General features: G+C 49.1%; 1 protein-coding gene across 1 annotated transcript; it reads right to left on the reverse strand.

Annotated features, from left to right (window-relative positions):
- Window positions 1-5,709: 5,709 nt before the first annotated feature.
- Window positions 5,710-11,331, reverse strand: tektl1 (tektin like 1). The gene is made up of 5 exons (XM_059969199.1): window positions 11,218-11,331; window positions 9,419-9,585; window positions 9,042-9,137; window positions 7,467-7,580; window positions 5,710-5,840 (listed from the first exon to the last, which is right to left on the reverse strand). Exons 1-5 carry the CDS (start codon window positions 11,252-11,254, stop codon window positions 5,778-5,780), a joined length of 477 nt encoding a protein of 158 aa, XP_059825182.1. The 5' UTR covers window positions 11,255-11,331; the 3' UTR covers window positions 5,710-5,777.
- Window positions 11,332-11,828: the final 497 nt, after the last annotated feature.

Here is an 11,828-nt window from a genome sequence, read left to right on the forward strand (position 1 = left end):
ATCTTTCTTAGGGGCATTGTGGATGCTGCGCATGCGTCTCGGAGCCATCTTTAGTCCGGACGTAGACTGCACCGGCCACGTGGGTAGAGTCAGGAAGATGCAGACAGGAATATGTGCATCACCCTTCAGCAGAGTTTTTAAATGGTTTGCAGAATGGGCACAGACACGTTTTATGTAACCAGTGTAGCAGCCGGAAAGGGCACAAGATCTGATTTGGAATAAGTGAACACTAAAAAAAAAGTTGCAACACTCAGCAGGTCAGTCAGCATCTATGGAGAAACAGAGTTCATGTTTCAGGTGCAAGACAGTTGAATTTAATGTCTACCTGTGTGGTAAAAAAGATTTGCATTAGTTTAGTGGGTTTAATGTTGCATTTAACAGTCTCCCGTAGCACTTTACAGCCAGAACATTTCAATTTGAGATATAGTTTCATATTTTATTCCTATTTTCATAAGCCATCAGAGGCCATTTGACCCATCAAATCAATACTGCCTCTCAGTACAATCCCAGTCATCTAATTAATTCCCACCAATTGATATTGTGTGCATTTTGGTCGTCTAGCTATTGGAAAGATGTCATTAAACTGAGAAAGATGCAGAAAATAGGCACAGGAGTGTTACAATGACTGCAGGGCCTGGGTTATAAGGAGAGACTGATTAGTCTAGGGCTTCTTTCCATTGAACAAAGGACCTTACAGAGATTATGGGGGACATAGATAAGGGAGCTGATCAGTCTTTCCCCAGAGTGGATGGGTCTAACTTAGACCCATAAGTTAAACACATAGTCTGAAGGTGAGAGGGGAAGCCTGAGGGGTGATTTTTTTAAACAGCGAAGTTTGTAGAATGAGCTGCCAGTTTAAAACATTGGATAGGAACAGTTTGGGGGAATATGGGTAAAGCACGGGCAGATGGAACTAACTGAGGTTGGCATAGACAACCCGGGCCCAAGGGCCTGTTTCCATAGAAAACAGGAGCAGAATTAGGCCACCGAGCCCGTCCGCCATTCCATCATGGCTGATTTATTTTTCCTTTCAATGCTCAGGATTGTTGAGTGTCATTTCCAGCTCGCGAGTGTAAAGGAGAATGAGATAATTGCTACAGCGGATCCTATGCAGCACAATAAGTATAAGCACATAAGGTAGCACATTGATTGTATGTCCGTAAAGTGACATACCACATTCTCCTGCCTTCTCTCTGTAACCTTTTAACACCCAGACTAATCAAGAACCAACCAACCTCTAAATTTACCCATTGACTTGGTCCCCACTGAGTCTGTAGCAATGAATTCCACAGATTGTTCACCCTCTGGCTAAATAAATCTCCTCCTCATCTCTGTTCTAAAGGGACATCCTTGTATTCCCTTTGGTTATAGACTCTCCCACTATTGGAAACATCTTCTCCACGTCACTATCTGGGCCTTCCATTATTCAACAGATTTCAATGAGATCTCCCCTCATTCTTTTAAACATAAGTGAGTACAGGCCCAGAGCCATCAAAAGTTTCTTAACGCGTTAGCAAATTACAAACAAGATAAAATCCAAGCAACACCACAAAATGCCGGAGGAACCCAGCAGGCCAGGCAGCATCTGCAGAAATGAGTACAGTCCACGTTTCAGGTCTGGGTCCAAAAGGTCAGCTGTACTGTTTTCCATGGATGTGTTCCTCCAGCATTTTGTGTGTGTTGCCTATGTGTGCGTCATCCCTTCAATTCATGGGATCCAAGGACCGGCTACATCCAGAGCTCCAGTCCTTGTCCGCAGCTTGGAACACACTCTCTGAAACACGTTATTCTGTCTTCCCTCGTACTGCCTCAGTACACAGATGTCACAACATGATCTGTATGGACGCCTGCAAAACAAAGTTTCTCCCCTGAACCGCGATACATGTGACAATAATAAAACTGATTTACCTCGTGGTTACCTGGCATTCAGGCTGATTGGAAACAGAAGAGGCTGCAAGACAGGCGAAGGCTCTTGACCTGTAACACCAACTCTGCATTTGCCTCCACAGCCGTGCCGAGGTCAGGAGTTGCCGACCTGTCTCCAAGGACCCTCGCTTAACGGTTTTGGTGCATGGCCTAAAAACCGGTCAGGAGCCCCTGCTCCAGGTGGATAAGTGGAGAGACAGCTCCTTCCTCCCGGAGTGACAGTGCGATGCAATATTTAGGTGATTAGAGGAAAGCAAAGGGGAGATGACAAGAGGTAATTTTTTTTTTTAATAGAGAGTATGGTAATGCCCTGAACAGGGGTGCTGTTAGGGGCAGACACAAAAGGGACATTTCAGAGACTCTTGGATAGGCACATGAATGATGGAAAAATGGATGTCTACGAGGGAGGGGAGGGAAGGGTCAGATTGAACTTGGAGAAGGTTAACAAATTGGCACAACGTGGGCCAAGGGGTGTGGACTGTGTTGTGATGTTCCCCTCCCCGACTGTTCCCACCTCCTCCGTACTCCACTTCCCTCTCCCAGCATGCTCCATCCCCCGCAGCCCTCCGTCACCTGCCAGACTGACTTTTAGGTTAATGTCTGTAAAGTGTAGGGGGAGGCAGTTAACAGGTGGAGGGCTGCCCAGGATGCAATCTGATGGGCTGGGCAGCACAGTGGGTTGAAGGGCCTGTGCTGTTCCTTGATCTAGACACTAGATGGGCTGAATGGTGGGCCAAGTGGCCTCTTGTGTGCTGTATCTACTTCCCTGTCTTGCCATGAAAACCCCATGGACCCTATGATCCGTGAGGTCACAAAGAGTCGGACTCGACCAAACGACAGTGTTGTCCAAACAGCTGAGTACCTCCAGCACTTTGTGTGTTACTCAGAGCTTGACTGGAGCACCCCACTCCACGTATTGTGACCTGAAGACAGACTGAGCAATTAAACTGTTTTAATTGATGCCGATAAATAAAAGACACATCAGAAATCACTGCCTTCTTTTCAGTGGCCACGCAGCGCATTTGACTCGTCTACATGTATCCGAGACGGTGCCTTCAGTTTCCGGAACCGGACGATCTCCGAATCCACCCGGAAGCCAGCCTTTTTGTCCTGGATGTTGTCATCCAGTTGTTTCTTCGCGTTCTGTAGCATGTTGATATTGCGTTTGGTCTCCGCCATTGCACCGTCCAGCGCTCCGACACCCTGCTCAAAGAAGGGACTCGGTGAGCTGTGGCAAACCCCTCCCACCAAGGGTTAGTCCAGGAGCGGTGACCTCCCCACCTCATCCCAGAAATCAACTTCTTACAAACAGTCATTGCCGGAAACCTGGAATTCTGTGTTCTATATTTAACAGTCTCTTAGACAGGCATGTCGGTGGTAGAAAAATGGAGGGCTATGTAGGGGCAAGGATTAGATTGGTCTGAGAGTAGGTTAATACGTCAGCACAACATCGCGGGCTGTTCAAAAATTTAAAAACAATCCTGCCAGGAGTGGTGGTGGAAGCAAATATATTTCAAAGTTCAAAGTAAATTTATTATTAAAGTACATATGTGGCACTAGATAGACAGACATACTTTATTGATCCCGAGGGAAACTGGGTTTCGTTACAGTTGCACCAAGAAGAGTGAAGAAATATAGCAATATAAAACCATAAATAATTAAATAAGTTAATAATGCCAAGTAGAAATTAGTCCAGGACCAGCTTATTGGCTCAGGGTGTCTGACACTCCGAGGGAGGAGTTGTAAAGCTTGATGGCCACAGGCAGGAATGACTTCCTATGACGCTGTGTTGCATCTCGGTGGAATGAGTCTCTGGCTGAACGTACTCCTGTGCCTAACCAGTACATTATGGAGTGGATGGGAGACATTGTTCAAGATGGCATGCAACTTGGACAGCATCCTCTTTTCTATACACAACCGTTGCAGGCCTACTCAATAAATCTATAGAATAATAACCATAATACAATCAATGAAAGACCGCACCAACTTGTTGTTCAACTAGTGTGCAAAAGACAACAAACTGTGCAAATACAGAAATAAATAAATAACAATAATAAATAAATCAGCAATAAATATGAAGAGCCCTTGAAAGTGGGTCCATAGGTTGTGGGAAGTGCTCAGTAATGGGGCAAGTGAAGTTATCTCCTCTGGGTTCAAGAGGCTGATGGGTCATAACTGTCCCTGAACCTGGTGGTGTGAGGGTTGACCTTAAGAAGCAGTTGGACAGATGCCTGAATGTGCAGGGAATGGAGGGGTATGGACCATGTGCAGGCAGGTCAGTTCATCTGGGCCCTGATGTGACGGGCTGAGGGGCCTGTTGCTGTACTGGCCTGTTCCACACAGCAGGGCAGGTTACATCTGTGGGAAAAGAAACCAAGTTAATACCTCAGGCTGAAGACCTGGAACCAAGAGCTGCAGAGAACTTCGAGGAGGGATTATATCTCTGACAAGGCAGCAAACATTGGTTAGCCCGCACTTGGGTGCTGTGCACAGTTCAAGTGCCACCCGGTTGGAAAGATGTAATTAAACCAGAGAGTGTGCAGAAAAGATTCGTAAAGACGTGAGAGGGAAAAGGTTTAAAAGGAATCATTTTTCACACATCATGTAGCTGGTATCTAGAAAGAGCTGCCGGGGAGGTGGTGGAGGCAAGAACAACCTTTAAGAGGCTGCTGGATCGGTACTGGAGTGAGCAGAGCATGGAAGGATGTAGAATTATCCCCCTATTCAGTACTAATGACCTGTGTTGATCAACTGGCTAGAGGGTCCACTGAGCCAAAGTGGCAATTCTGGACTAAACTTGAATCAACGAAGGATGCTCAAGAGCTGTGGCAGGGTCCGAATACTGTCACCTCTTATAAAGATAAATCATGCGACCACAGATGAGCTCGATGCCGCCTGTGCACACTGTGACTGTCAAAACACAGGGGAACCATCATGAACTCCCTCAGTCCCCAGTGATCCTGTGATTTCAGTCTCTGAGGCTCACTTACGAGCAGGAGAGTGAACCACGGAAAGCAGCCGGCCCAGATGGGGTACCAGGCCGAGTACCAAAACCCTGTGTGCTGATCAGCCGACTGGAGAGTTCACTGACGTCTTTAACATCTCCCTTCGGCCCAGCTGCTTTGAGCAGGGTTCATTTACAGCCGTGCCTAAGAGGAACGTGCTACCTGCCTCAATGACTATAGTCCAGTAGCACCTGCATCCACTGTGATGAGGTGCTTTGAGAGGCTGGTGATGAAACATCAACTCCTGCCTGAGGAGCGACTCAGATCCGCTCCAGTTAACCTATCATCACAACAGGTCCACAGCAGATGTCATTTCATGGGCTCTTCACTCACCCCTGGAATATCTGGGCATCAGGATGCTCCTCATTGACCACAACTCAGCATTCAATACTATCATCCCCTCAAAACTAATCAGTAAGCTCCGAGAACTAGGCCTCAATACCTGAATCCTCAATTTCCTCATCTGCAGAACCCAGTTAGTTTGGATTGGCGACAACATCTCCTGCCCGTCACCATCAGCACAGGTGCCCCACGCGGCTGTGTGCTTATTCCCCTGTTCTACTCGCCTTATCCTTATGACTGTGTGGCCAAGCACAGCTCCAACGCCATGTTCAGGTTTGCGATGACCCCGCTGCCATCGGCCAAATCAAAGGTGGAGATGAAATCGGCTGAGTGGTGCCACCTCTGACAATGTTAGCAAGACCAAGGGGATGATTATTGACTTCAGGGAGAAGAAACCAGAGATGCAGAAGCCAATCCTCATCGGAGGATCAGAGGTGGAGAGGGTCAGCAACTTCAAATTCCTCGGTCGGTCCAGCATTTACAAAGAAAGCACAGCAGTTGCCTCTACTTTCTGAGGAGCTTGCGTAGATTCAGCATGACATCCAGAACTGACAAACTTACATAGATCTGTGGTGGAGAGAATATTAACTGGTACCATGGGATCTCATTGAAACATTCGGAGTATTAAAAGACCTGAACATATTAGATATGGCAAAGTTATTTCTCATGGTAGGGGAGTCTAGGACTAGAGGGCACGACCTTGGGATTGAAGGACGTCCATTTAGAACTGAGATGTGGAGAAATTACTTTAGTCAGAGGGTGGTAAATCTGTGGAATTTGTTGCCACGAGCGGCTGTGGAGGCCAAGTCGTTGGGTGTATTTAAGGCAGAGTTAGATAGATTCCTGATTAGCCAGGGCATCAAAAGGTATGGAGTGAAGGCAGGGGAGTGGGATTGACTGGAAGAATTGGATCAGCCCATGCTTGAATGGCGGAGCAGGTTTAGCAGGCCGAATGGCCTACTTCTGCTCCTATATCTAATGGTCTTATGGTTGTATCACGGCCTGGTTTGGAAACACCAATGCTCTTGTAGGAAAAGCAGACAAAAAGTAGCGGATACTGCCCAGACCATCAGTGGTAAAGGCTTCCCCACCACTGAGCACATCTACACCAAGCCTTGTCTCGGGACAGCAGCATCCAGCATCAAGGACCACCACCTCGCAGGCCACGCTCTCTTCTTACTGCTGGCATCAGGAGGGAGGTACAGGAGTCTCAGGACCCACACCACCAGGTTCAGGAGAAGCTATTACCCCTCAACCATCAGGCTCTTGAACCGGTGTGGATAACTTCCCTCACCCCGTCACTGAACTGGACTCAACTCATGTTCTCGATATTTATTATTTATTTCTTGTTGTTATCATTTGTTTTTGTATTTGCACAGTTTGTTGTTTTTATTTTGTACGTTGGTAGTTGTCCGCCCCGTTGGGTAGTCCTTCATTGTATCTGTTGTGTTTCTTGTACCGAACGTGATTACCGCCGGCAGTAAAATAAATCTCAGGGCCGTACACGGTGACATGTATGCGCTTTGATAATAAATTTATTTTGAACTTTGAGCGAATGCGAGGTAGTGTGGCAGGAGTGGATAGTCTAAATGAACACAGTGGGCCGAAAGGCCTGTTTTAGTTCTGTACAACAGAATGTCAATGCAAACTGTGAACCAGGTTGTATGGAGAATGCGGGGGGGTGGGGGGCAAAGGAATACGGGAGATGCAAAACACAGAGCACGGAGGCACGCCCGGCACGTCGCCCCCTCCTCAGGAGGAAGGAAAGCGAAGAAGCTGAGCTGATATCACAGGTGAAGTCAGAGGGAATCCGTCATCTGCAGTTGTAGAACTCAGGCAGAAGAGGAGGTGCCTCGCTATAAATGAACAGGAAACAACAGACTGCTTGGCTGTAAGGTGTAGGAACAGAATTAGGCCATTTGGCCCATCAATTGCTCAGAGAGTGGTGTGTGACAGGGATTGAAAGGGCAGGAAGTTTGGGGAAGAAGGTGGGCCACAAGCCCATCGCCCTACTCCATTTGGCTTCTTTAACTTCGAGGAGCCCTTATTGTGAACATCAAATTCGGTCCACGAGGTCGACCTAGTGTGACCCGGTACCAACTAAAACAAATTTGAAGTTTTCTGTTCCCTCTCCCTCTCTCACCCCTCCCCCCTCCCACGGGGAGTGTTTCCGTCTCCCACTCGGCCACGTACCTTGACGAGAGTGGCTGCCTCCGTGAGCTGGGTTCCTGGATGGCGCTGGTAAACCTTCACCAGCGGCCTGTCTAGGCGTTCCTGTGTCATTAGGTGCAACGTAGTCTCTGGGCCCTGACATCAAAACAAGAGGCAGCTGGGGTTAACTGCAGGTGGGTGATAAGGATCTACACCCAGTACTTCCCATCCTAGCAGTGGGGTTAAGGTCAGTAACATTCCTGTGGCCAGTCCCTGCCCCAGCAACCACAGGGTGTGCTGCAGACACATACTCCCAGACGTTTAAAAGAGTCAAAGTGGGGAATTTTATTTTGTTGGGCACTGGGTGCATGGAACGGGCTGCCCCCCTCCCCAGGGTAGGAGTGGAAACAATTTTTTTAATATATGATGTCGTGATTGTGATGTGGGTGAACATGGTCATTGGCAAATTTCTCAACAGAAGCAGTTTGCCATTGCCCTCTTCCGTTCCGTGTCTTTACAAGACAGGTGACCCCAGCCTTTAACAATGCTGTTCGGAGATTGTCTGCCTGGCATCAGTGGACGCATAGCCAGGACTCGTGATATGCACCAGCTGCTCATACGAGCATCTACCATCTCGTCCCGTGTCTTCACGTGACCCTGATCAGGGGCTAAGCAGGTGCTACAGCTTAAGGGTGACCTGCAGGCTAGTGCCCTACGCCTCCTTTGGTAGAGACGTGGAAACGATACAAGTGTTTAAATGTTTGTCAAACAGGCTCGTGAACGCACAGGGAACGGAGGGATATGGATCCGGAGCAGGCAGAAGAGATTTAAATTAATTCAGAGCAGACGCTGTGCACTGAAGTCATCTTGCAGACGTTGTGTTCCTATGCAGAACTGATCTGTCCTATGCTCTGTGCTCCACGTCCAGGACACTTGAATCACCAAGGTATAGAGGGCTTCGGGCCTACTTGCTGCTTATCCGAATGGAAATGGAAAGGCAGGCATGCGTGTGTGGGCCGAAGGGCCTGTTTCCATGTTCTATCAGTCTAGGACACTTCAGACGCTGAGGCATAGAAGCCTGTGGACCTTCTTGCAAACTTTACTTGATACACCTTACAAAGCTTTCTGTCTGGATGCATCACGGCCTGGTCGGGCAACAGCTCGGCCTGTGACCGCGAGAAACCACAGGGAGTTGTGGACTCAGGTCAGCACGTCACGGGATCCATCTTCCCCTCCACCAGTCATCTGCCTACACGCCTCGTTGCCGAGAAGGTTCGCGAGGATGGTTTGAGTTATAAGGAGAGACTGACTGGGTCCGTGTCCCTGGTACAAAGGAGATTGACGGGTGACCCTTTAAAGGTTTACAAAATCATGGGGGTACCATAGACAAGTCGACTAGTCGCAGACCTTTTCCTAGAGTAGGAGAGCTTAAACTGGAGGGCGAAGGCTGAGGTTGAGTGGGGAAGATTTACAAGGGATTGGAGGGGCAACTTTTCCACATAAAGGGTGTTGGGTATATGGACTGAGCTGCCAGAGGAAATGGCAGAAGAGGAAACAATGACAATTTTTAAAAGGAAAACTATATTGTCCCCCCACCCCCACCAGCCATCAACCTACCAGAATCATCCCTTTGGCCAGCTCCATCTCGTCGTACCAGCGCTTTGCGCGGTTGATGCCGGCTCGCGTCTCCCCAGAGCTGACCTCCATGTGTTGCTGGGCAAGGAAGGTTAAAGACAGAAGGAGTTTGATCAGTCGGGACCCCCCCCCCCACCCCCACCATCCACCGTACAAGGAGCAGCCACAGCGCCCATTTCCTAGATGTTCCCTCTCTCTAATGAGGACGAGGTGGGGTGCGTGTGCAGGGGAGGGTGTGCGGGGGGGGGGGGTGGTTGCTCACAGCTACCAGGAGGGGATAAATCCACTGAGGGCACTTTACAGAGAGCAGGGAGGAGAGAAAGTGCCCACAGGGAAAAGGACAGAGGGGTGGCCCTTACCATCACAGACACGCTCTCGGCCATTCTCTGAGTCAGTCCATCGTTGACCGATTTCTGCGCCGCCTTGGTCAGAGCCACCGCGTCCTTGATCATCTTGTCGCTCTGCACCCGCAGTGCCTTGGAGTTGCTGATGACAGCTTTTGCATTGTCAATGGCCGCTTCGCAGGCTGAGAACAAGGCGAGATTTGGCAGAGGTTCCCAGCGGCGCAGGAGAAAGAGTGAGCCACGAGATGGGAGGGTGGGGGAAGCGGGAGTTTGACAGTGAGCATGGATTGTAATAAACAAGCCCCTGTCTCCCTTTACATGGTCTGTCTATTGATCCAACCCCGATGTAGCCAGTGGAGTTTGCGATTAACGCTCTCCACTGTCCAAGCTTCCCAATGTGCAACCAAGCAGCCTCAAACTGTACAGGTCACCGTTCGTCCGACTACCTCAGTGAACTGACTGGTTACAACGTCACCTTGTCTTTGTACAGAGCCTTGGTGAGACCGCACACGTGCCTCTGGGTACACCCGTGGTCTCCTTGAGCTCGGTAAGACTGGTCAGACCACACCTAGTGTTCACTTCTGGCCATCTCATTACGGGAAGGACGTGGGAGTTTTAGAGGGGGTGCTGTCCGGATTAGAGAGCAGGAGTGAGTTCATGGAATGGAGGAGGATGAGAGGTGAATTGACAGCAGTCTACAAGATGATAAGAGGCCTAGATAGAGTGGAAATTCAGCACCTACGTTCCAGGGCAGAAATGGCTAATACAAGGGAGCACAATTTGAAAGTGATTAGAGGAACATCTCGGTCAGGGGGAGAGGGGGAGAGGGGGAGATAGATTAGGGATATTCAGTTAGGCACATGGATGATACCAAAATGGAGGGCTATGCGGAAGGGAAGCATTAGATTGATCTTGGAGTAGGTTAAAAGCTCGGCACGACATAGTGGGGGTGAAGGGCCTGTACAGCCCAGTACCGATCTGTGTTCTGCTTGTTGCACAGGGAGTGAAGTGGGCTTTCGAGACAACTCTGAATGTACCAAGTCTCTCTCTTCCCTGGAAGAAAGTGTTTGAGACACTGCGATCCAGGCCTCATGAGAGAGCTGTGGGCACAGCTCAGTCCGTCGTGGAAACCAGCCTCCCCTTGGTCTACACTTTCCACTGCCCCGGCGAGGCAGCCGGCAGAATCAACGGCACCTCCCACCCCAGACATTCTCTCTTCACCCTCCTTCTGTTGGACGGAACATGCAGAAGCCCTAAAGACCAGGCTGAAGGGCAGCTTCTACCACTCCGCTTTCAGGCCCTTTGCTGTGTAAAGGTCTTGGACTCTTTATCTTTAAACTGCCTGCAGCTCTGCTCATTCTCAGTAAATCTGACACCATATTCTGCATCCTGTTACTGCTTTCCCCCTGTGCACTGACGTTTTCAAAATGACCTGTGCGAATGGTTTGCAAAACGAAGTTTGTCACTGTATCGTGGTACCTGTGGGAACAGCAAACCTGTTCCAAGTCTCCTCACCAATGACTCAGACCTCCCCACTTACTGACCCCTGACCCAGCTGACCCTTGCCTACTGTCCAGGTGTGCCTCATCCCATTGGCCTGCATCACAGCTCAGCATGTACTAGATGGACCGAAAATCCTGTTTCAGTGCTCTATGGCTCTAATACCACAGACCGACCCCTGGGTTATATGATTGAGGTGTCATGACGGACTGACCCCCCCCCAAACTATGATTCAGTTGGCCTGATCCCTTCTCCTGCCTTTGTGACTCATCTTCCCCCCCCCCCACTCACCCAACATCCCCACCTCTCCTTACCGTAAGTGTAGGGGCCTGCTGGTGTCGGAGGGGGCATCACGTTTACGTCCCTGACCCGAGAGAGCTCCTTGGTTATCCATGGGGTCAGGCAGTCCTTCCTCCCCTCCTTGGTGGTTTGGCTCATCATCTGAGGTACCAGGTCAAGCACCAGCATCCGTTCCCTGTAGAATTCCTGCAGCTGTTTCCGGGCTTTGTCCAGATCCTACAACAGTTCCACATCTGGATTCAGCCACCTACGGTGTATACCTACAGAGCTGTGCAGAAGTCTTAGACACGTGTAAAATAAATTCTGTAAAGCACAGATACTTCCAAAACTAACAAAATGAATGTTTCCAAATATCAAAGTATTTACTATGAAGAACAGTAAATGGTAAAAAACTAAATCAAATCAGGCCTTTAGAACTGCATCAATTCTCCTAGGTACACAGTTGTGCAGTTTTATGAGAGAATCGGCTGTTGGGCATCTTGGAGACTTTGGCTGCCTCGCTTGCTTCTGTCTCTCCAGGAACTCCCAGACAGCCTCAGTGATGTTGAGATCAGGGCTCTGTGGAGGCCATGCTGTCTGAAACTATAAAAAGTCTAGGGTGCCTAAGGTGAGTACTGTACATCGA

The sequence above is a fragment of the Hypanus sabinus genome, chromosome 5, assembly GCF_030144855.1.
Source record: "Hypanus sabinus isolate sHypSab1 chromosome 5, sHypSab1.hap1, whole genome shotgun sequence".
Classification (NCBI taxonomy): Eukaryota; Metazoa; Chordata; class Chondrichthyes; order Myliobatiformes; family Dasyatidae; genus Hypanus; species Hypanus sabinus.